Source organism: Cervus canadensis, chromosome 1 (genome assembly GCF_019320065.1).
Source record: "Cervus canadensis isolate Bull #8, Minnesota chromosome 1, ASM1932006v1, whole genome shotgun sequence".
In the NCBI taxonomy this organism is placed as follows: Eukaryota; Metazoa; Chordata; class Mammalia; order Artiodactyla; family Cervidae; genus Cervus; species Cervus canadensis.
Genome location: NC_057386.1, coordinates 16205325 through 16231154, shown reverse-complemented (window position 1 = coordinate 16231154; position 25830 = coordinate 16205325). Strand labels below are relative to the sequence as shown.

At 45.3% G+C, this 25830-nt stretch overlaps 1 protein-coding gene across 1 annotated transcript in view; it reads left to right on the top strand.

Moving 5' to 3' along the window:
• Positions 1-11289: 11289 nt before the first annotated feature.
• ITGB3 (integrin subunit beta 3) overlaps positions 11290-25830 on the top strand; it is a 62593-nt gene continuing 48052 nt past the window's right edge. The window contains exon 1 of the mRNA XM_043465615.1: positions 11290-11446. Coding sequence (XP_043321550.1) covers positions 11380-11446 — 67 coding nt within the window. The 5' untranslated portion in view covers positions 11290-11379. The remainder of the gene's footprint in view (positions 11447-25830) is intronic.

Here is a 25830-nt window from a genome sequence, read left to right as displayed (position 1 = left end):
TAATTTCATGTACCTTTGGCAATTTACCATGTGCTTCTCCTCCATCTTCTGCCATGCTGCAATTAGTTTTTGAGTGTCTCTAAGAGTTCTGTCTTCCAGCCTCAAAGGACACTTATGGTCACCTGCCTCAGTGTCCCAAATGTCCATTATTATTTATTTTTTGGCCTTACCCCATAGCACATGGGATCTTAGCTCCCCAACCAAGGATTCAACCAGTGCCTCCTGCATTGGAAGCACAGAGTCTTAACCATTGGACTGCCAGGGAAGTCCCTATGAAGTATTTAGTACAGTGGCTGGCAAATAATAAGCCCTTGATAATTGTTACCTTTGAAGTTGTCATTCACTCTGTCATCTTACCTGAATGGAGTGCTTGGTAGAGTTCTGAGGCAGTAGGAAATAAAGGTTCATTTTGTGACCTGGGCAGAAGAAAGCTCTAGAAAACTAGGATGCTCCCAGTCTGAAGGTACTACTTCAAAATCCTTAGTGTACTTAGGGGATGGCTAGAGTGTAGGGTTTCCAAGGAAGAATCAAAGACACAGGGTCAGGAAGACAGATGAGTGGTGGTTCCAAGAAACTACCACAGATGGGGAACACAGCCCTCAGGGTAATCATGGGTGCCTGAGCTCCAGAGGGGAGGAGAAGAGGGTGAGGGAGGAGAGGGAAGGAGGAGGGGGAACCCGGGAGGTCAAGGTGTTCTCCTGCCAGGGGTCCTGGTTGGAGCGCCCTAGGTATGGGCTTTCCCCTTCCTCTCCTTCCTCAGACCCTGGGGCTCCCAAGTCCTTACTGCAGGCCTTATTGGGTTGGAAGCAGCCAGAGCCTTGGGGAAGTGAGGCACGCTGCTGATCATACACCCAGCTCACAGTCACGCCTCTCTGTCTCATCCTTTCAGGGAAAAGCTGAATCCCAGGGGCTCTCTGTTCGGCCCAGAACTTGGTCTAACGCCCAGGTTTTTCCGGTGTAGTTCTCATATCTCAGGAGTCAGGCGGGCACGGCTGGTAACTTCTTGTAATAGTTAAGACAGGAAGTGGTCAGGACCTGGAAATAGAGCAGGGCTAGGGAGCGGGAGGGTGAGGAAAAGGCTTTTTCTGGAGAAAATGTTCTGTGTGCCTTCTTGGGCTGGGAGCACAGAATTCCCGGTCTTGGCCTGGGCTGCAGGGACCCTCGGGGAAACTTCTTTATGGACCTCCAGATTAAATTTTTTCCTTTATTCCAATAGGAATTTCTCGCATGAACATAGCAAGGCCCACCTGAAACATTAGAGGGTATCGGGCAACCTGTAGCCCCACTTATAGTTAGGGAGACAGTGGGGTGTAGAGTCAGAGGGACCTGCTTCTCAGTGCCCCTTTTGTTGCTTACTACCTAGGCACTCTTTTTTAAAAAATAATAATTAACTAGGCTTCACTGGGTCTTAGTTGTGGCATGTGGGATCTAGTTACCTGACCAGGGATTGAACCCAGGCCCCCTGCATTGGGGGTGCAGAGTCTCAGCCAGTGGACCACCAGGGAAGTCACCCTAGGTGTTCTTCAGCTAACTATCCCATTTCTCTGAGCCTCTGTTTTTTCACTTATAAGATCAGGAATCCCTTGCCTATTTTGTGCTGATTAAATAAAGTATGAAAAAATTCTTAGCACAGTATTTTGCATATAAAAATTACAAAATAAATGGGGTCTAATATAATAACAATAATAATAATAATTGTTCTGTCACCCTACTTAACCTCAGCGTCTGTAAAATAAGTTATTATGAGGATTAAGGGAGATGATCAATATTTATAAAGAAAGTGGTGTATAAAAAAAAAGATATTTATTTATTTATCAAAGAAGTGCTCTCAAATTCTAGTTCTTTTCCTTGGAGGAAAATCACACTTGGGGGAAAGGGCCTGGGTCAGCAGCTTGTGACAGTGAGGGGACATGGGGGGTGGCGGGGAGAGGCCATTCTCCGGCTGGAGAAGACCTGGGGAAATAACACTCCCCGTTGGGAGGAACTGGGTTGAGGGATTGGGGAGTGGATTCAGGCAGGTTTGGGGGGATCCAGTGACTGGGCCCTGTTTCTTGGAGTGATGGTAAGGCCCTGTGGATACTGTTGACGTTGGGCCTTTCTGAGTCCTCAGTGGCCCAGAAGAAGGCCTCCCAGCCTCATGGACTAGGGCTCGACTCTAGGGCTCCCGTATCCCAAAGTGATAGTTCTTAACACATGGGTCATAGACCATTTAAGAAACTAGTGAAACCTAAGGACTATTTCTGTAGAAAACACAAACTTTTGGCTATCAGTGGGGGTTCACAGATCTTTTGAAATTCATCCAAGGACTTGTGGTGAAGAAACAATGTCCCTGGCTTCAGAATAGCCCTGATGCTTTAGGTGTTGGCAAGAAGAGTGGTCCATGAACTTGGGACAATCTGAGACTTGTCCCAGCAACACTGATTATGCTAAAGATCTTCCAGGGGTTGGAATAGGGACAGGGCCCTGACCCAGGAGCTACATCAGGGGATGGTCAGTTTGACCAGTAAGGACCCTCCCCATAGCCTGTAACATCCCCCTGCCTCAATTAATCAGCTCACCTCAACTACAGCCCAGGGGGCTAGTGACAAGCAGCAACAATGAAGCAGTGGGTATCTTGACTTGCAGAGAAAATTTAGGGAATTCAGCATAGATGAACTGATCCTAGGGGGAAGAAATAGCTCACATTTATTGAGGATGAGATGGCTAGGCAGCATCACTGACTCAATGGATAGGAACTTGAGCAAACTCTGGGTTAGGACTCGGCACTTTGACTGTGGTGGCCTGGGTTCAATCCTTTGTTGGGGAACTAAGATCCTACAAGCCACATGGGATGGCTGGGAAAAAAAGTCTGGAGCCCAGTTGCAAGTTTGGATTCACTGAAGCAGGGCCCCAAGGAAGGTGACTGAGAATAGAAAGATACCCAAAGAGGAATTTGGGGCCAGAAGTCAAGCAGCAGCTCTGTTACTGGAATGAGGCATCACCCTGGCTTGGGGGTTGGATGGAGTAAGCATCTGGATTGGTCTGAGACAGGGTGTGAGCAGTCATATGATGCCTTCTGTGCTCACAGAGCTTGAACCCAGGCTTGGCCAGGTGGTACTTTGTATGATGAGTTGAGATAGAAAGTCCTTGGGCTCTTACTTGTTCTTTTCAGCAAAGAAAGGCCTGGCTTATGTGAGAATGCACGCCAAGACAGAACTTGACTGTGTTAGGCCCAGTGGGGCGCAAGCTTTGGGAGGGCAGGGCCTGGTGCTCTTCACTACAGCATTCTCAGTATGCTGACACACAGCAGGTGCCTAATACATGCTTGTGAATGAATGTGAAATGCCAAGGCTGAGCTCATCCCTTCACAACTTTGATAAAAATCTACGGGTACTTTCCCACACAGCTCCCCAGAGCCTAGAAATTCCAAGTTCTATCATCTTTAAGTCAGTGTGGACTCTGAAAACTCATTTCCTTTAAGCCAAAGGAACAGCCCTGTCATCTCTCTCTCTCAATGGACAGAAGAGCCTCTGCCAAACATGTAGGAGGACAAAACTGTGAATCAGTACACTTAGTCCACACTCAAGACCCCTTAACTACAGGAACAAATTTTTTAAAAAGTTATTTATTTATTTGACTGCTGTGGGATCTTTGTTGCAGCATGCAAACTCTTAGTTGTGGTACGCAGGATCTAGTTCCCTGACCAGGGATGGAATCCAGGACCATGGCTTTGGAAGCTCGGAGTCTTAGCCACTAGACCACCAGGGAAGTCCTCAGAGGAATGAATTTGCATTGATAGACCTACAATATCTCCACAAATAATAAGAACAATAAGAACATACTTTTCTGTGTTTTTCAGATTCCAAAGGCTTTCATATCCCTGATTTCTAGAACCTCATAAACATGTGTGGGTGTTGGGAGTGAGTAGAGTGGGTTTGGGGGTGGGGAAAAGGGCAGGGAACAGTTATTTTTTATAGATAAGAAAAATGAATATAGGGAATTCCCTGGTGATCCAGTGGTTAGGACTCAGTGCTTCATCAGCTTTGGTCCATGTGGGCGTGGGTTTGATCCCTCATCAGAGAACTCAGATCCCACAAGCTGAGAAGGAAGGCCAAAAAAAGAAAGAAAGAAAGAAAGAAAAATGAGTATAGAGAGGATTTGGAGCGTTTTAAGATCACTTAATCAGTAAGAGGTGGGGCAAGGATGTGAACCCGGGGACCTTCTGACTCTAAGTACAAAGGGGAAATAAACATGACCTTGAAGGAAAGAGATCCAGGAAATGGCCACAGAAGTGTTTCCTCCAACTTACAGTGGTGACAATGAGCAACTGGATGGAGTGGGGCTTCCCAAGGGGGCTGACAAGAGCACAGGGCAAGGTTCCCTATCCTGGTGTCAGCCTGGCCAAGGTCACTCAAGGAACCAGATAATGCGACTCCTGCATCTTAAATGGATCTTGGGGATGATCTGCCTGCCATGCATTGGATAGCCCTCCATGGTCCTATCCATTGCGGAATATGGCACTTGGATAAATCACGGAATAGACACTCAGATCTCCCAACATCACTGCTTGATTAACAATTTTTTTTTAACATTAACCATCAAGGGCTGCTAAGAAGATAAAAAGTAGGAAGAAATTATTTTATTTACTGAGGGCCTACTGAGTAATATAAAGATAAAAAGCTACTGCCCCTGTGCTCAAGGATCTCACTGTCTACCAGAGAGAGGTGATGGTGGGAGAGGCAGAGATGGATAAATAATCATGGAACTTCTGCTCCTGACTATGACGAAGTGACAGGTATAGAACTTACTCTCCCACAATAATCAAGAATATATTCAGGCAAAATATTTGAGAAACTGCTTTAGACATTGAATATGGCTAGCAGAATTATAATCCTTGTGGGAAGAGAAACACATGAGGTGAGGAGCTCTACATTTGCCTAGGAGCTTTTGGCCTGGAGGAGCAGTGGGAATGCTTCTGGAATGCAGTGGGAGAAAGTGAAAGTGAAGTTGCTCCGTCATGTCCGACTCTTTGTGACCCCATGGACTGTAGCCTACCAAGTTCCTCCATCCATGGGATTCTCCAGGCAAGAATACTGGAGTGGGTTGCCATGTTCTTCTCCAGGGGATCTTCCCGACCCAGGGATCTAACCCAGGTCTCCCGCATTGCAGGCAGACGCTTTAACCTCTGAGCCACCAGGAAAGCAGTGGGAGAAGGTGGAGTCTAATAAGGGCATGGTGATCTCACTGAGGTGAAAAGCGTAGATTAGAGTTCAGGGCCTCTGAAGAAGCTGTAATTTGTGGGAAAGGCTTTTAGAGAGGGGGATGCTGAACAGAGGGGTGCCCCAGAAGTCTGCATGGGTGATCTCTACGGTCTTTGGACAAAGGCCGAGCTGCGCATGCGCATAGTTAGACTCTCTAGGGCTTAGCAGAGAGCAGCAGAGAGCTGAAGAGAACTCTAGAGGTGGCACATGGCTTAGAGATGGAGTTCTAGCCCAGTCAGAATGAGAAGATCTCACTAAACAACTTGGTGATACAGCTTAGATAATACAGAACGTCCACACCTTAGGAGTAAGGACCACGTTCTACAGGCACATACACAGAAACACACTCTCTAAGATTAAGGATAGAATTTGAAATGACCAGCCCTCCCTGAAAAAGAATAAAACCATTCTGTCAAGATAATCTGCCAGTAATTTGTCTAATAGAACTAAATTCAGTTCTTCTCAAAGGAAGACAACATAAACTCTGAAATGAATAAGTCACAGTGTTAATATATAATCTAATATCACTATACATATGAAGAAGCAGAAACTTGGGACCCACCATTTTTCAAAAGGCAATAAAGAAATACAGTTCCTGAGATAAGCTAGAATTAGCAGACTGGAATTTTAGAATACTGGTTATAATCATGTTTATGGTTTTTCCAGTGGTCATGTATGGATGTGAGAGTTGGACGATAAAGAAAGCTAAGCACCAAAGAATTGATGCTTTTGAACTGTGGTGTTGGAGAAGACTCTTGAGAGTCCCTTGGACTGCAAGAGATCCAACCAGTCCATCTTTTTTTTTTTTTTTTTAAACATTTATTTTTATTTATTTGGCTGCATAGAATCTTAGTTGTGGCATGTGGGATCTAGTTCCCTGACCAGGGATTGAACCCAGGTCCCCTATATCAGGAGTGCAGAGTCTTAGCCACTGGACCACCAGGGAGTTCCCCCAACCAGTCCATCTTAAAGGAAATCAGTCCTGAATATTCATTGGAAGGACTGATGCTGAAGTTGAAACTCCAATACTTTGGCCACCTGATGCGAAGAGCTGACTCATTTGAAAAGACCCTGATGCTGGGAAAGATTGAGGGCAGGAGGAGAAGGGGACGACAGAGGATGAGATGGCTGGATGGCATCACCGACTCAATGGACATGGGTTTGGGTGAACTCCGGGAGTTGGTGATGGACAGGGAGGCCTAGCGTGCTGCTGTTCATGGGGTCACAAAGAGTCGGACATGACTGAGCAACTGAACTGAACTGAAGGACATAAAGGAAAATATAGACATAATTATTGAAGATATGGGGAATCTCTGCAGAGAAAGTGAAACTGTGAAAGAGAAGCATGGAAAATTCTAGAACTTAAAACACAGTAGGCATAACAGCATAATAGAGACTGCAAAAGAAAGGGTTGGGAAACTTAAACAGAGATTACTATTTAATCAAAAAGCAAACAATAAAGTTATTTAAAAAACCTGGAGTCTCAGTGACCTGTGGGATAGTTTATTTTAGATGATATCTAAAATACGTGTGGGCTTCTCTGGTGGCTCAGCGGTAAAGAATCTGCCTGCAATGTAGGAGACGCAAGTTTGATCCCTGGGTCAGGATGACCCCCTGGGGAAGGAAATGGCAACCCACTCCAGTATTCTTGCCTGGGAAATCTCATGGACAGAGGAGCCTGGTGAGTTACAGTCCGTAGGGTTGCAAAACAGTCGGACTCGACTTAGTGACCAAACAACAACAAAACATGTGTAACTGGAGTTTCAGAAGGTAAGGAGAGAGAGAATGGGCAGAAAAAATATTGGAAGACATAATTGCTAAGGAGTTCCTATATTTGGTGAAAAATAAACCACTTACAAGGTCTTCCCTGGTGGCTTAGACTGTAAAGCATCTGCCTGCAATGTGGGAGACCTGGGTTTGATCCCTGGGTCAGGAAGATCCCCTGGAGAAGGAAATGGCAACCCACCTCAGTATTCTTGCCTGGAAAATCCCATGGATGTAAGAGCCTGATAGGCTACAGTCCATGGGGTCGCAAAGAGTTGGACACAACTGAATGATTTCTCTTTCTTTCTCTTTCTACATAAGAAGAGGGAGGCAGAGGATGAGAAGGTTGGATAGCATCACCAATTCAATGGTTGTGAACTTGGGCAAATTCTGGGAGACAGTGAGGGACAGGGAAGCCTGGCGTGCTGCAGTCCATGGGGTCATGAAGAGTCAGACATGACTTAGTGACTGAATAACAACAACAAAAACCATTCAAGAGTCCATTAACCTTAAGTTGGTGAAGAAGAAAAGCACCTATTCATCTTACAATCAAACTGCTAAAAAACTGATAAAGAGTTAACTCAAAAGCAGCTAGTAACAAATCTGAGACAATCTGGGCAACAAAATAAGTTAAGATAGTTTTGTATTATAATTCATAGAATAAAATAAATATCCACAAATTCACACTGAATTTTAAAAATGAGAGAGAAGAGAGCAGGTCTTCCTTACTGTGGAATACTAATTAACAGCTATAGAAGGAAAAAATGGAAATAAAAATATCACTATTAATGAAATATCACACTAACCAATTAATTGCAATCAAGAACCATTGATGGATGCTGAAATTAGTGGGTGAAAGTAGGAAGAGAAACAGGATATTTGCATAGAATTGAAGTATCTTCCCAGAAAATATTGATTAATTACAAAGAGCAAAATCGTTCTTTTATAGTAAAGAAACCTGGCAGACATCACCTTCACCATGAGATCAAAGCAATAAGATTCATTGTTATGTCAAACACGACATAATGACGAAACACCCGCCTCCCCCACACACATGCATACACACACACCGCCTGGTATAAGGTAATGACAAAGCACATATTTTTGTGATATTCTTGCTTAGAAAGCTTCAATACAATCATGAGAAAACACCAGACAAACCCAGAGTGAGGGCCATGCTACACCATGTGTGTGTGTTTAGTCACTCTCTCAGTCATGGCCAACTCCTTGTGACCCCATGGACTGTAGCCCACCAGGCTCCTCTGTCCAGGCGATGCTCCAGGCAAGAATACTACATCATACTTGGCCTAATAATTGACACAAAAATGTCAAGGTGATGAAAGAAAAGAAAGACTGAGAAAATGTCATAGACTGAAAGAGACTAAGGAAACATGGTAACAATACAATATGGGATGCTGGATTGGATCTTAGAACAGAAAAAGGATATTAGTGGAATATTGGCAAAATTCAAATATTGTGTCTAGATTAGTTAATAGTATCATACTGAGCTTTCTGTGTTCAATAATTGCAATATGGCAGTACACAATGTTGACAGTAGGGGAAACGGAGTGAAGAATAAAAGGGAACTGAATATTCGAAACTCTTCTGTAAGTGTAAATGATTAAAAAAAAAAAACAAAAACCCAGAGAGAAAAGACAAGGAAACAAGAATATATATGATGGGAATTCCTTGGTAGTCTAGTGGTTAAGACTCCATGCTTTCACTGATGAGAGCCCTGGTTTGATCCCTGGTTGGGGAACTAAAATTCCACACACCTCATGCTGAAGCCAGAAAAATAAATAAATAAAATAAATGATGGTTGGCTTCTCATCAGAAACAGTGGAACCAGAAAACAGTGGGACAACATCTATAAAGTACTGAAAGAAAAAATTACCCTATTAACCTAAAAATCTCTATAGAAGAAGTATCATTAGAAATGAGACAAATAAAAATTGAGCATTTTGCTTTTTAGTCTCAAAGTCATGTCCAACTTTTTGCAACCCCATGCGCTGCAGCCCACTAGGCCTCCTCTGTCCATGGAATTCCTGGCAAGAACACTGGGGTGGTAGCCATTTTCTTCTCCTGGGGATCTTCCTGACCCAGGGATCGAACCTGGGTCTCTTGAGTCTCCTGCGTTTACAGGTAGATTCTTTACCACTGAGCATATTTATTGCCTTTAAAGTCTGCTAAAGATAGTTCTTCAGGCTGAAGGGATTGGAAACTTGGACAGCATATTTGCTGGACAGGTGTCCACCCCAAGTGGTTGGTACCAGCAGTGTTAGGCTGGGGAGACACCTAGGTGAATGGGAGATAGTTTATATACATGAGAATGAAGCAAATAAGTAAACATCTAGGTGGAGATGAAACCTGTGTGATCTGGATTTTGATCCACTGTTAAAACTACGACTGACCTAGACACCTTCCAGCAGTTAGGAACAGCGTATGGAGCTCAGGTCAGGAAGCCCAGTGACCCTTTGTGGGTGGCTCCTCCCCTGCCCCCTTGCAAATCACGAATGACACTTCTACTGATGTGTGCTCTTTTTTTTCCTAGTGTTTGGGAGGTCTGAAGAGGAAATGCCCATCTCTGCTGAGGGTGGGGCAGAAGGAAGAGGGGAGATCAGACATGATTATATGGAAGAGGTGACATCTGAGATGTTCTGATAAGTGGAATTTTCCATGTGGAAAGAGGAAGTAAGATCAGTCAGACAGACAGGCAAGGAGTGTTTGGGAATGTTACATATCTTTTTGAGCTAGGATGGGAGGTGGGGCTGGAGACCTGAGGCAGGGCCAGTTTCCAGGTATCTTGTGCATCTCAGGAGAGAGCTTAGGGAAGCCCAAGCACAGCCTGGAAGGCTTTGGAGGAGCCCAACATCTGGAGAGATTCCAAATCCTGCCTGATGCCTCAGGGCTTTTTCTTTCCTTTTCTTCATTTAAAAAAATTTTTGGGCTGCTCTGGGTCACAGCTCTTTGTTGCTGAGTATGGCTATCCCAAGTTGCAGTTTTAGCAAGAGGGGGCTACTCTCTAGTTGCATTGTGTGGGCTTCTCATTGTGGTGGCTTCTCCTGTTGCAGAACCAACGCTCTAGGGTTCCAGGGCTCAGTCATTGCCGGGTACCGTCTTAGCTGCATGTGGGAACTTGGTTCCTGGACCAGAGAATGAACCCAGGTCCCCTGCAATGGCAAGTGAAAGTCACTCAGTCATGTCTGACTCTTTGAGACCCCATGGACTGTATAGTCCATGGAATGGGGACTATACAGTTCATGGAATTCTCCAGGCAAGAATACTGGAATGGGTAGCGTTTCCTTTCTCCAGGGGATCTTCCCAACCCAGGGTTTGAACTCAGGTCTCCCACTTTGCAGGCGGATTCAATATCAGTTGAACCACCAGGGAAGGCCCTGCATTGGCAAGCAGATTCCTAACCACTGGACCACCAGGGAAGTCCTCAGACCTTGTTTTTCATTATCCTTAGAGCTTCCTATTGAGGCAGCCTGCACCAGCCCTTATCTGTGGTGGGCTCCTGCTCACAGTCCCAGCGCTGTCGCCTTTGAGCTTCCCCCGAAGTTTCTAGTTTGTGGAGGACCCAGAGACCCATAAGTAGGGATCCAGGGAGGCAGGAGGCCTTTGAAGAGAATGAGATAAAGCTCTAAAGCCTGTGAGTTTGAGTGCAGGCAGTATGCTGACTGTCTTGAAATGTTTATCAGATACTGTGCTTACTCCTTGCAAGCACCTATTTGCAGAGAAAGGTCCTTTATGCACATCAAGTGCTTACACAAACTTGAGATGCGGTCTTGTCTTCAAGAGGCTTACTGTTTACTGGAAAACCAAACTAATCCAAGATAAATATTAGTGAATAACAAAGGACTAAACAGGTGCCTGGCACAGAGTAGGCGTTCAGCAGGTTTGTCAATTAAATGAATGAACGTATCAATGACCAAAAGTCAAGGTACAGAGGGCAGGTGCCCGAGGACCTCGAGGGAAAGAGAAAGCCGTGTGGGTGTCTCCGAAGAGAGGGCACAGGTTTCTGGCTTTTCTAAGCATACCAAGTGCCCGATGTGGACCCTGGGGCCAGGATGTCCCCGGAGGATGCGCCCTCGACCTCCCTGGGGTCCCAGTCTTGCCTTGCGTACCCGCAGGCGATCCTCGCGGGCTGAGCCCCAGCGGCAGAGAGGAGCGGCGGTTTCCCACTTTCCGCCCTGCGGTGGAGGGTCCGCAGAAAGGCCGGAGGGGAGGGAGCATCAGTCCACGGCCCGCCCCGTTGCGTCCCACCCACAGCGTCCCCTCCCCTCCGGCCCCGGGAAAAGCGGCCGCGGGCGCCGCCGCTCGCTGTGGGGCGGGAGGACGCTGCCGAGAGGGAGCGCGGCGGCGGGCGGACGAGATGCGAGCGCGGCGACTCTGGGCCGCGGTGCTGATGGTGGGGGCGCTGGCGGGCGTCGGTGTCGGAGGTGAGTGGGGCTCCCGCGCGGTGGGGACCCTGGTCTCGGGTGAGCCGCGCCGCGCGTCCTGCCGCAGCGGAGTGTACAGAGCGGACGTGGAGCGGGGAAGCCGGTCGGGTGGGTCCTGCGCCCCTGGGCTCAGAGTGCGCGGGGCCAGGCTGGAGACGTCGGAGCTGGGAGCTGGGGACCTTCCGGGCTCCGCTGCGGTCAGGGAGAGCCACTACCTAGGGGCAAGTCCACCGGAACACCCAACTAACTCTTAAGCCGAGTTAGGCGCCTGTCCCGGGCGATCTCCACGTGAGCGGCGCGGTGGGCGCATCTCTGAGCCCGGAGTTCAGTCCCGGCTGCGCGCCTCGCAGGTGGTCCCGGCCGTACGAAGGCAGAGTGGCTCCCGGAGCCCAGGCAAGCTTCCCGGGGCTGTTCCCCCGCGTTGGCAGAGGGATGCGGTTGTCGCTTCTCAAATGAGAGCGTGTGCGCGCAGACTTACCGGTTACTCGACATTTCTCTTTCTCTTTGTGTACACGTTCTCCCAAGTTTTTGTCTGTTTGGTTTTTACTTGGAGGCTCCCCGCGGGAGCGATTCGGAGGAGGACGAGGGCTCTACCTCCTACAGTGTCCTAGGGTGGCGGCAGTAGCCTCCGCTTCCGGGACAAGCCCAGCATCCGAACACTCTCCACTGCGTGCGAACGGCCACGCCAGGGGTCCCCGGAGCTGGCTTGGCTCCCTGGCTTTGTCTCTCTTGCTGCCGCACGCGCACTGTCAGCTGCCAAGGCAGCTGGCACTCGGCCTCATTGGTGCTGGGAGGGGCACAGCCCAGGTTGCTCTTTCTGGTACTCGGGTGACCCTCCCAGGGAGAACTCTGTCTCTTGGTCCACTGCGGCGTTTCTCTGCAGAGGACGCACAAGTGTGCACACACCTACTTTTAGTGAAAAGAGTAGTACTCATGAGAAGTAGTACTCCCTATGGCTCCGTTGGTTAAGAATCCGTCTGCCATGCGGGACACCCCGATTCCATTCCTGGGTCTTGAAGATCCGCTGGAGAAGGGACAGGCTACCCACTCCAATTTTCTTGAGCTTCCCTTGTGGCTCAGCTGGTAAAGAATCTGCCTGCAATGTGGGAGACCTGGTTTCCATCCCTGGGTTGGGAAGATCCCCTGGAGAAGGGAAAGGCTACCCACTCCAGTATTCTGGCCTGGAGAATTCCATGGACTGTATGGTCCATGAGGTTGCAAAGAGTCGGACAGGACTGAGTGACTTTCAATTTCACTTTTTCATGGTAAGACAATTTAGATTCTACAGATTAAGACTTATTGCTAAATCTGTCAGGAAATACTTGATGACTTCCTTTAAGACTCTTGTATGTGTAACAGATTGTCCAGGATAGGGCAACAATATCTTAAAAAAAACAACACTTTATTGAGGTAGGATCCACATTTTAAAAGCTGTGTATATACTAACACATATATATGGAATTTAGAAAGATGATAACGATAACCCTATATGCAAAACAGAAAAAGAGATACAGAAGTACAGAACAGACTTTTGAACTCTGTGGGAGAAGGTGAGGGTGGGATGTTTCGAAAGAACAGCATGTATATTATCTATGGTGAAACAGATCACCAGCCCAGGTGGGATGCATGAGACAAGTGCTCGGGCCTGGTGCACTGGGAAGACCCAGAGGAATCGGGTGGAGAGGATGGTGGGAGGGGGGATCAGGATGGGGAATGCGTGTAACTCTATGGCTGATTCATATCAATGTATGACAAAACCCACTGAAATGTTGTGAAGTAATTAGCTTCCAACTAATAAAAAATAAAAAAAAATTTAAAAAAAAATCTGTATATATTTAATGTATATGACTTGAATTTTGAGATAAGTATACACTCATGAGATCATCACCACATTTTATGATCCACAACTTGATGAAGGAGTTACAGATAATACATAGGGGGCTGTTTAAGTTATTGCTGCAGAAGCTTCCCATGTAGTAGATGCTCAAACAAGTCAACTGATATCTTTAGCCTGCAGTGAGTGGCCTGATGACTATGGCCCAGAATTATGAATCTCCAGCATTCAACCCTGGGAGAGGTTAGAGTCTTGTTTCAGATGCTGTCTGAATGGAGAAGTCTGGAGGCAACTCGGCGTTCTCCGGCAGCGATGCCTGCTTCCATGAACTTAAAACATTTTTTGCTTTCTTTTCACATCTACAGTTTTCTGAATTTCTGAATGATTTCTGAATCTAATCATTATGTATTTTTACAGTTTTAGAAGTAAGATAATATGAGATAGAGTCTAGCATGGTGCTTGGTTCAGCTGGTGAAGATGAAGAGTGCATTTGTTATTTTGCTGTCTCTCTCTCCACCCCTCACTTCTAGTATACTTTTTGTTGATCTGGTTTATAGAGTTGTAATGATCTGTATAGGATTCTACTGCGCTGGCATACCTAAATTTGCATGAATTATTCTCTTGGGGATCTGTTCATAGGTTCATCATTGTGATTGGAGTGATTCCAGAGTGGTGATGGGCTATGCTGAGCTATCTAGCCCCAGAGAACCATTGAGAGGCAGGGTAGAGTCCTCTTTAAGAGTATGGGCTCAGGACTTCCCTGGTGGTCCAGTGGCTAACTTTGGGTTCCCATTGCAAGGGGCACAGGTTTGATCCCTGGTCAGGGAACTAGACCCCACATGCTGCAATTAAGAGTTCACTTGCCACAACTAAAGATCCTGCATGCCTCAAGTAAGACCCAGTGCAGCCAAATAAACAAATTAAATTTAAAAGAGGATGGGCTCTAAGCAACTTCCCTGATAGTCCAGGGGTTAAGACTTCATCCACCCTTCCACTGCAGTGGGTTCTGGTTCAATTTCTGGTCCAGAAGATTTGTTGGTCTGGGAAGTTCCCCATCTGCGAGGTGTGGCCAAAACAACCCACAAAAACAAACAAACAAAACAAAAACAACAACAACAAAAATCAAAAACAAAGGACAAAAGATCGTGGACTCTAGAGAAGACCTCCAAAATAACAAACCCCCAATAATAGTGGCTTTCTCAATGTCTCAGTGGGTAAAGAATATACCTGCAATGCAGGAGACAAAGGAGATTCAGGTTTGGTCCCTGGATTGGGTAGATTCCCCTGGAGATGGAAATGGCATCCCACTTTAGTATTCTTGCCTGAAAAATCCCATGGATAGAGGAGCCTGGCAGGCTACAGTCCAAGGGTTGCAGAGTCAGACACGACTGAACAGAGCAGACAGCAAAAGCAGTTTCAGTTATATTTCACAGCCCCCTCACTCCAGTGTTTATGACTGGGTTGCAGGGATCATCGGATCCCTGGGAAGCAGACATAGGATGAAAGTGGAGAGCTCTGTTGGAACCCAGTGTCGAAGGGACACAGACTGGATGGGGATGTCACAGAAAGGCTGTCCCAGTGTGGGATAGTCTGGTAAGGGAAGAAGAGAGGTTGTTTGGTGGTAGACTTGAGTTTTGGAATTCATGTGCAAAGATGATCTTTTTGACTTCACTCAAGAAATATTGGGTTTTGTGGCTTCCCCAAATACGGGTCTTTATTTTAACCCAAGACCTACTGAGTAACAGGTTTGTTTTCTATCTAATTTGATTAGTTCTGAGCTGAGGTGCTGATTTCTCCTCCTGAATTTATAATCTAAAACTCTCCAGCTGAAAGGAATTCTCAGCGCCTGGAGAGACAGAGCAGGGGGCTTTTTGGCTGGGGAAAGGAACAGTTGTGGTTTGAATGTGTGCGTGCTAAGTCACTTCAGTCATGTCTGACTCTGCAACTTTATGGACTGTAGCCTGTCAGGCTCATCTGTCCATGGGATTCTCCAGGTAAGAATACTGGAGTGGGTTGCCATGCCCCCCTCCAGGGGATCTTCTTGACCCATGGATCAAACCTACATCTCTTGCACCTCCTACCTTGGCAGGTGAGTTGTTTACCATTAGTGCCACTTGGGAAGCCCAGCTATGGTTTAAAGCCAATCAAATGTGGGTTTAATTCTTCTTTTTTAAACATTTTATTTGTATTGGAGTATAGCTGCTTAACAATGTTGTGATAGTTTCAAATGGACAGCAAAGGGACTCAAATGTATACATGTATCCATTTCCCCCCAAACTCCCCTCTCATCCAGGCTGCCACTGGATGTGGGTGTAGTTCTTAATTTTGCCTCAGTATCTGTTTTACCTTGGGCAAGTGACTTAATCTCTTAGGTCCTCTGTTTCCTCCTCTATAGAGTGGAGGAATTAGTACTTCTACAATTGTACCAATTAAATGATGAAATAAAGGCACAAAATAAGTTTTCAATGGTAACCACTCCTGTTGTTATTTTTCTTGTCTGTGGTAACTACAGTGTTTTGGAGGTTAGACTGTTAGTGCTTCATCCATGCATAAAATTCAAGTTCCTAGAATGAGACCCATGGGGTCCCTCTTCCCACACTTATGTGATAGGGGCTAAGTTGCTTTGATCATGTCCGACTCTTTGCAACCCTATGGACTATAGCCTGCCAAGTTCCTCTGTCTATGGAATTCTCCAGGCAAGAATACTGAAATGCATTGCTATGCCCTCCTCCAGGGACTCTTCCCTATTTCAACCCATTCTCATTGGTATATCTCAGCCACTCTGACCCAGCAAGAGCTCACACAAGAGCCCAAGGGGGAGTGGGGGTCTCTCCCCATACATTTGCTTTATCCACAAGAAAACTTCAAGTCCTGTCCCTGGGAAAAGAGGAAAGTAAAATACATTCACAGGATTTGAGAAGGATGTGTCTACTTTGTTCAGTATTCTATGTGCAGTGGTTGGAACATAGGTGCAAAATATATACCTATGGAAAGGCATCTTGAGGAGATATGCCTCACCTTAAGATATCCAATATTTGAATATCTGCATTCATTCATAGATGATCCTCAAATGCTCCCTCTGGGCATTCTGGAGGATATTAAAATACAGTCGAGACCATGAGTTCTTTGGGCACTTGGACCCCAACACTCTTGTGCCATTTAGACCTCTGCTCTGAAGGTCCTGGAAACTCAGAGGGTCTTCTGTGAGGTGTCTGCCTTTGTCCCTGTCTTCTGGGAGAATATGCATGGGAGGGCAACATTCTCCTTTCCACCTTTCAAAATTGTAAGTGTGAGTGGCCGAGGTCTCCTGGGGACAGCATAAATGAGACAAGGAGGCAGAATGAGGAGGGGGAGTTAGGATAGGACTCTGGACTTTCCTAGTAGAAATTCCTCCTCTGCAACTCCCCACCCAACTCAGGATCTCTGGTTATCATTCCCTCCCAGACCCAAGACTCCTGTCCTTTTTGGCAGGAATAGCCAGGAAGCATGCCTGCAGGAGCCACAACTCATGAATCAGCAGACAGATAATTAACTGGGGGAATGACTGAGCAGCTTCGGATCGACTGCTTAGTTTGACCCATCCCCCTCTGCTGCCCACAGAGCTGGCCTGCTGCTTCACTCCTGCCCCCTGGCCCTTTCTGAGTGGAATGGTTGTCATGGCTGATGGAGCTCAGGTCACGAGTGGAAAAGCAAGTGGAAGCAGAGGAATGAGGCTGCCTGTCCCTGGGACTAAACTGCTGGTGTTTTTTAAAGGGGAGACTCTGCAGCAAAGAATTTGTAAAATCTGCCTTTCTCTCCATGCACAATATCACCAGGAACACTCTTTTTTTTTTTTTTTATTAAAGTATAATTTATGTACAGTGAAGTGTGTTCTTTGTAGGTGTTCAGTTCTATGCGTTTTGTTTCAGTTCTAAGCCTACAGTCAAGTGGGCTTTCCGAGTGGCTCAGTGGTGAAGAATCCGCCTGCCAGTGCAGGAGACCCAGGAGACTCTGGTGCGATCCCTGGGTCCAGAAGATCCCCTGGAGTAGGCAATGGCAACCCATTCCAGTATTCTTGGCTGGGAAGTCCCGTGGGCAGAGGGGCCTGGCGGGTTACATTACTGGGGTTGCAAAGAATCTGACGCGAATGAGTGACATGCACGCACCAGAGCAGTGGGGGAGTGCGGTGTCTCCTGCTAGGACTCCTACAGGTTCAGAACAGACCACACTCTCTCCTGGGAGTTTCCTGAGGACTGTGGGAATGGGCTGGACTGAGTTTCTTCTGGAGTTCCCCTTGAGCTTTGGGATTCCAAGAGGTTACCAGGTTTTGATGCTGAAGGTGCTCATTTGTATAGAGCCTGGCATGCTCTGGGGAACCTACATTTAAATGAATGCAAATTTAGAGACTGAGGCAGAACAGAGGATATGTAAAAATAGCTTTATATATATATATATATATATTTTTTTTTTTTTTTAGCTTATAAAAGTAATTTAACTTTTTGTGGGGGAAATAAAATAAGTCAGTGGAGTTCCCTGTCCATCTAGTGGCTAGGACTCAGGGCTTTCATGGCGGTGGTCCAGGTTTAATCCCTTGTCAGAGAACTAAGATCCTGCAGACCTCGCTCCGTGACCAAAAAATAAATTAAAAAAATCAAGCAGTGCAAAAATAGAATAATGTAAAAAGTGCAAGTCCCTTGTAGTCTTGTCCTTAAAGATAACCACTTAAAAAGTTCTTTTGAATTATAGTTTTTTTTATTTTTGAAATTATGAAAACATATTTATAGGAGACTGGGAAAATAGAACAAGGTTACATATAGTTCCACTGTATATTGCACTTATTTTTTAAGTAGATAAATTAAGTTTTTAGTTGGAGTTTCATATCAAACTCTCAAAAATTAATAGAATGAATAAATAGAGAAGTAGAATTCGACTTGAAAAGCACTATGAACCAATTCAACATAATTAAGATTTATACAGACAGAAAAAAACAAAATTCTGTAAAGCAATTATCCTTCAATTAAAAATAAACAAATTTTAAAAATTAAAAAAATTTATACAATTTTCACACGACAGCAGGGTACAAATTCTAGTCAAGTTCCCATAGACTATAAACCAGGAGACACTGAAACACATCCGGAGACGTAAGATCAGGTACAAACATTTCAGGTCTTAAAGTACTGAAATCATACAGAGTCTGTTCTTTTATTAGTGTAGAATTATGTTAGCGATCAATATCAAGAGACATTTGACAATAGCCCACATGTTTTCAAGCACAGTGTGACATTTTCCAAGAGAGATCTTTGACTTAGCTATTGAAAGCTTCAATAAAGTTAGGAGACTAAAGAGACACAGAGGGTGACTGCAGAGAAGAAAGCATTTAAATGAGAAATTAATATCAAAGATACTTTAAAAATCCCATGTATTTGGAAATTAAATGTCCACTTTTAAATGATGGGTGTAAGATAACCACTGTTGAGAGTTACTCCAGAATTCTTTCCTATGTATATGGAAATGTTATTTCAATAAATAAATTTTTAAGGAAATATTTTCCCATGTATATTTCCACTGTATATAATTATTTATCTTAGTTGTTGTTTCTCAAGCAGAATCATTCACAGCAGTATTATTGTCACTTAATAATATACCATGGACATCTTTTTATATCAGTTTATGGCTTTCTATTACTGTTTATTCCAAGAGCTGTCATTCTAGACCAAAGACATATTATTATATGGATATATCTGAATTTTCTTAACCAAGACCCTGTTGGTAGTCATTGGGATCACCCCTAATTATCTGCTACTACAGATAAAGCTGCAGGGGACATCCTTGTTCATTATTATTCACCTTTGGAACTAAAACTCCTGGGTCAAAGGACACAAATATTTTAAATTTAAATTTTTATAGCTTTTCCAAATTGTCCTCAAAATGGTGGGACCAATTTGCCTTCCTACTGGCAGCAAGGGCTGGTGGCACCAGATATGAGCAGCAGATATAACCACAAGATGTGAGCTGGAGGAAGAAAAGTAATGAAACTGAACCATCAAATGCCAAGTGAAGTGAAGTGAAAGTCATTCAGTCACGTCTGACTTTTTGTGTCCCCATGGACTATACAGTTCATAGAATTTTCCAGGCTAGAATACTGGAGTGGGTAGCCTTTCCCTTCTCCAGGGGATCTTCCCGACCCAGGGATCAAACCCACATCTCCCACACTGCAGGCGGATTCTTTACCAGCTGAGCCACCAAGGGAAGCTAAGGAGGTCACCAAAAGGGCACTGCGTGGCTGGGCCTCAAACAGAGCTTGGTACAGGCTTGCCTCTTTTCTATATTGAGTGAGTCAGATGGGAGGTGGGTCTTGTGCTGATAAAATTTTCCAGAACTTGAAATGCAGCATTTGAATGAAATGTTAGTTAGTTAGAACATTATGAAGAAATAGGCATGTGTATAAAATTAGAGGGATCTTGGGCCCTGGGATGCTAGGCTTCCTAGAGAATTAGCCTACTGATATTTTCTGCCAGGAAGATATACTTTCAGGGCTGCTTGCACTGTGAAAATCACTAATTTAGTCCTGCTTGTTTTACGAAGCAGAAAGGGAGGTCCTGAGAGGTGAAGTGACTTGTTCAAGATCATACAGCTAGCTTAGTGGCATTGGAGAAGTCTAGCCCTGAGGGCATCTGTCTCCTGGCCAGTGATTCTTCACTGTATCCCATAGAGACCAAGGGCCGCTTCTCATCTGCCCCTGAGGTGGGTGCAGAATGTGTGGGGATAGGCATTCCTAGTGCAGGAAGTGATTGGCATGAAAGTAAGGAGGAAGGAAACCAACATTTACTGAGCATCCACTAATTTTTTTTTTCTATTTTAAATATCGGAGTATAATTGCTGTACATTGTTGAGTTAGTTTCTGCTATATGATGAAGTGAATCAGCTATATGTATACATATATCCCTTCCCTCTTGAGCCTCCCTCCCAACCCATCCCATCCCTTTAGGTCATCACAGAGTGCTGAGCTGTGCTCCCTGTTCTATACATGGCTTCCCACTGGCTATCCAATTTACACATGGTAGTGTGGGTCGGGAAGATCCCCTGGAGAAGGAAATGCCAACCCGCTCAAGTACTCTTGCCTGGAGAATCCCATGTACAGAGGAGCCTGGTGGGCTACAGTCCATGGGATCACGTAAGAGTTGGACAGGACGTAACAACTGAACAACAACAACAGCTAAGTGTATATATGTCAATGCTCTTCTCAATTCATCCTCTCGCTTCCCTGCTGTGTCCACAAATCTTTTCTCTATGTCTGTGCCTGAGCATCCACTGTGGATGGTTCATGTTATCTCATTTAATCCTAACGACTCTTGAAGTAAGTATTATGCCCATATTTGGGAGTGTGGGGGAAAGGAAGCAGTTGTTGAGGGTCACAGTGCTTGGCTGATGTGGTTGGGTTAGACCTGTTAAACACAAGGGATCAATGATAAGTTCTTGAACAGGGATGTGACAGAGCCTCAGAGTCACTGGACCTTAGAGAGAGCACCCGAGAGACGAGAGGATGTGCTTGAGGTCACAGAGCCAGTGGAGTGGTTAAAGGTCTCTTGCCTGCTGTCTGCATGCTTCTCTCACCACATCCACTGTTACACAATAATAACCTTCATTGTTTTTTAAATTGGGGTTTAGTTGCTTTACAGTGTTGTGTTAATTTCTGCTGTAGAGCAAAGTGAATCAGCTGTACATATACATGTATCTTCTCTTTGTCACACACACACACAAAATGTTCATTGTTTTCTCCTCCTGCCCTCAGGGTGTTTTCCAGGGGTCGGGTGTTAATTTTAGATGGCAATTACATGGAAGACAGGACTCTGTCCTTTTTATGTGGTGTTCAGCGCATGGCTACCTGATTATACCAGTTGGAGATGATAACCTGACATGATGTGGCTTCACTTATAAGGACGGGGACTACTGGCTGAAGAAGGGTCAGCGAAAGGGCAAGGCCAATGGTTAACACGTTTGAACTTTGTCCAAAGGGATCCACTTGCTCATGGCAAAATCTTTCCTATTTCTGGGTCTTGCCCCTTGTGCCATTGGATCAGCAAATCCTCAGAGTACATCTAGGGTCTAACCACGCCATGAACACCACTACCATCCAAATCCAATCCACTGCCCTTTGCTGCCTGGATTACTATTTAAAAAATTTTTAAATTTATTTAATTTTGGCTGCGCTGGGTCTTTGCTGCTGCAAGCAGGCTTTCTCTAGTTGCAGCCCGTGGGGCTACTCTTTGTTGAGATGCATGACCTTCTCTCGGCAGTGGCTTCTCTTGTCGCGAAGCACAGGCTCTAGGCACATGGGCTCGGTAGTTGTGGCAGCAGGCTTAGTCGTCCTGAGGCATACGGGATCTTCCTGGATCAGGGATCGAACCTGTGTCCCAGCATTGGCAGGTGGGTTCTTAACCACTGGAGCACCAGGTAAGTCCTGATGCATGAATTATTGTAATGCTTCCTGACTGGTCTCTTTCTGGTCTTGCTCCCCTACTGTCTGCCCTCCTTTCAGTGGCCACGATGATCTTTTTCTGCTCATCTCTGCTCACAGTCCGACAATAGCTTCCCACCACATGGAAAATGACGACCACACTCTGTTACCATGGCTACCGCTTCCCAGTATTATGGTTCCTGACTGCATTTCCAGCCACCTCTCCACCTAGCTCCTCTTCCCTCTCTCTCCCTACTCTTTCTTAAAGAGGCTGAGGTTCATCTGGCTGTTGTGGGTTTTTTCTGGAGTACTTGTCCTCTAGATCTTCCTGTGAGTCACACCTTCCTGATTTTGAAATGTCACTCAGAGAGACCTTTCTTGACTTTTTAAAAAGAATTATTTATCTATTTAGTTGCATCAGGTCTTAGTTGCAGCACTCAGAATCCTCTTTGCATCACGCGGGACTTTTCCTTGTAGTGCCCTGGCTTAGTTTATCCTGTAGCATGTAGGATCTTAGTTTCCAGATCAAGGATTGAACTTGAGTCTCCTGCATTGCCAGGTGGAGTCTTAACCATTGGACCACCAGAGAAGTCCCTTGACCACTTGATATCCTCCCCCACTGATGCTTTATCCTGCCCTATTTTCTTTTTTAATAATAAATTTATTTAGTTTTAATCGAAGGATAATTGCTTCACAATATTGTGTCTGCCTCTGCCACAGATCATTATGAGTCAGCCCTCGTCTGTTTTCTTAATGCATTTGAAATTGTACTTTCCGTTTGTGTATGTTTTGGTTTTCTGTTGAGCATGTTTGATTTTCTAAACTCCAGGAGAGTAGGGCGGTTGTGTATTTCATCAGTGTGCCTCCAGTACTTAGCAAAGTGCTGGACACAGATAAATACTCAATGAGTTTTTGTTGGGTATGAGTGAATAAATGGCAACATCATTGATACATCTTAGTAGAAAAGTATATAAGTCAAATGACCACTTTTCTGTTATCCATAAGTGGATTGACCATTGCAAAATGTTCAGTCTCGGCTGGTTTTTCTCAATCATGCAAAGTATTTCAGGTCAGTGCTTCTCAAAATCATGTCATATATGCTACAGAAATGCAAATCCATTTTACATTAGCTTCTTAGGGCTGCTGTAACTGGGTGACTTAAAACAACAGAAGTTTATTCTCTAGAGGCTAGAAATCCGAAATCAGGGTGTCAGCAGGGCCATGCTCCCTCTGAGACACTGGGATGGACTCTTTCCTGGTATCTTCCTAGCTTTTGGTGATAGCTGGCAATGCATGATATTCCTTGTCTTCCAGCTATATCACTCCAACCTCTGCCTCTGTCTTCATGCGGCGGGATTCTATGTCTTCACCTGACATTTTCCTCTTATGAGGACATCAGTCATATTGGTTTAGTGTCCACCCTCATGACCTCATTTTGATTACATATGCAAAGACCCTTTTTCTAAATAAGGTCATAGTCGTAGGGCCTGGGAATTAGGACTCCAATATGTCTTTTGTGAGGATGCAATTCAGCCTATATAAACACATTTTAATATTGGTTAAGACAAATTGTACACAAATGCCTTCAGATATTAAGTACCATATTTAATTGTCTCAGATACAGTTTAAAAAAAAATGGGAAAATCTCTGAAATCAGGATACTTTATGTATGGTTGGGCTTCCCAGGTGGCTCAGTGGTAAAGAATCTGTCTGCCAGTGCAGGAGATGCAGGTTCGATGCCTGGGTCAGAAAGTTCCTCTGGAGTAGGAAATGGCAACCCACTCCAGTACTCTTGCCTGGGAAATCCCAAGGACAGAGAAGCATGGTGGGCTACAGTCCATAGGATAGCAAAGAGTCGGACTTGACTGATCCACTAAGCATGCACACATGCACCTGTAAGGTAATTTGGACTCTCTACTGCTTTGGGTGATGCTTACTAGAGCTTTCTGTTCAGAGCACTGTGTTACCTTGAACTCCACATTCCTGTCTTCTTCCCCTTCCTTGGCTCACTGAGCTGCTGTCACATGTAATGAAAAGACCAAAATAAAATAAACTTTCTTAATAACTTGCTCCAGAGAAACCACTTGTTGCATGCACTGTGCAGTTAGGGTATGTTTTGGTCTTGGATGACTCACTCAGCCAGGTGACTGCAATGGAAGATCAGGCACCTCCTGAGTCACCCAGTGTCCCCGTGAACCTGTTTAGGAAGTCACCAGTCAAAGGTCACTGGCAGGGCCAGAACTCTTTCCTGGCAGACAGTAGGAGAGATATCCGTAGTGTTTGCAGTGTGGATCATCCTCTCTTCCCACTGAACACCTGTCTCTCTGACTGAGAGCCCTCTTTGAGGGCTCACAAGGGTGGCCTGTTCCTGAATACTGACATCCTGTCTCATTGGACAACATATCCTCAAAATAGCTCTCATTGACGCATTAATAACTTCCACTGGTTCCAACTCCCTTCCTTGTTCCTCTTTTTTCCCCCTCTATTTCCCTCATTGTTTGTCTCTCTTCTGGTTCTGTGAATTGATCTGATGTGTCAAACCACAGCCTTCTACTTCTAATTTCCAGGCCACATTCTTGACTAATCTCATCTATCTTTTCTAACTGGCATTCTTTTTTTGACCATCCCTTCTAGACTGGGTTTTTGATCACCTGCCTTCTACTGCTTGGGACTCAGGATAAAAACATCAACAACAAAAACAATAGCATCAAATAGATGACCAACGAGGACTTGCTGCACAGCCCATAACTCAGTGTTATGTGGCAGGCTGGATGGGAGGAGGGTTTGGGGGAGAATGGATACATGCATATGTATGACGGAATTCCTTTGCTGTCCACCTTAAACTATCACAACATTATTAATCAGCTATACACCGACACAAAATAAACAAAAAATGACAACCATAGCCGCAGCAGCCTCTATAGGGTGCTTCTGTTTTTGCCAGCTGCTGTGCTCAGAGTGTGCCAGGGGTTGGATCACCTATAAGTACCCCGGGAGGAATGGGACCAGTCTGACCTTGTTGCCTTGCTCTGGCTAAGCTGCCCGAAGAAATGGGTGGTGGGAGTTGTTAATTCATTTCAGGGACAGAGTTCTAATGAAGGTCCCTCATTCTCCAGCAGGGCTGAATCTGGCCCTCTGAGACTGAGTAAGAAAAGAGGCCTTATGAATGACTGCAAACAGAGGCCTAAACTCCTTCCACATGTTTGTCGGGGAGAGGTGTCCTCAAAGCAGCAGCTCACTGAATCAGCACAGTCAGGCGCAGGGACTTCTGATGAGTCACTTGCTTTCAGCCACTGTGTTCCAGGGAACCTGCCCTTGGTGGGCAGCATTCTGGGGAGAGGGGAGAATCATTGCTTTCATGAAATCAACCTGTGGTTCATTACACAGAGGATGGGTAAGGGGAACTGGGTAACCATGACTCCCTAGCCATGACTTCCTAAAGAACTACCCTTGGCAGCTCATCTCATTTTCTGGGGTCAGGGACCGCCCGTTCACTGGGAGGGGGCCTGGTGTTGTTTATTTCACATCTGGTAAGGCGTTCTTTTGTGGCAACAAGTCAAGGATTCATGGGAAATGCTAATTTGAGAATGAATGGAGGGCTAAATGGATAGACCGGGAAAAGTTTTCAAAAAATAATTTGATGGCATGCACACCTCCCTTGGTTGGTCCTCTTCTCTCTTCTAACTTGTCCCTTGTCTCCCTACTGGAAATCTGTGGTACTTATGTCCAGAATTACTCCCCTGGATGTTGGTTCTCATGAAAACTTCCAAAAGGGATGCCTAAAATAATTCAGGCTATGTTTTTCTCAGAACTCTTCCAATAAGGCAGTAAGGGGGACTGAGTTCACATCTGGCTGAGAAAAGAGCTAAGAGAAGGCCAGGCAGTCTTGGCAGGGAGAGGTCTCCTGGATGCATTGTGGGTTCTGAACACTCTGTCATTCTGACTCTGGCAGCTCTGGGAAGACTGGCTGCTTTTCTCCCATTAGAGTCAGTACACGGCTGAGGGCTGTCCCAACTCAGAGAAGGCCTTGATGCCTTAGGGCCAGACCTGGAACTGCTGCTGTAATTTCCACCTTGCAGCCTTTGTATCATACACGTAGGCTGGAGTCATTCA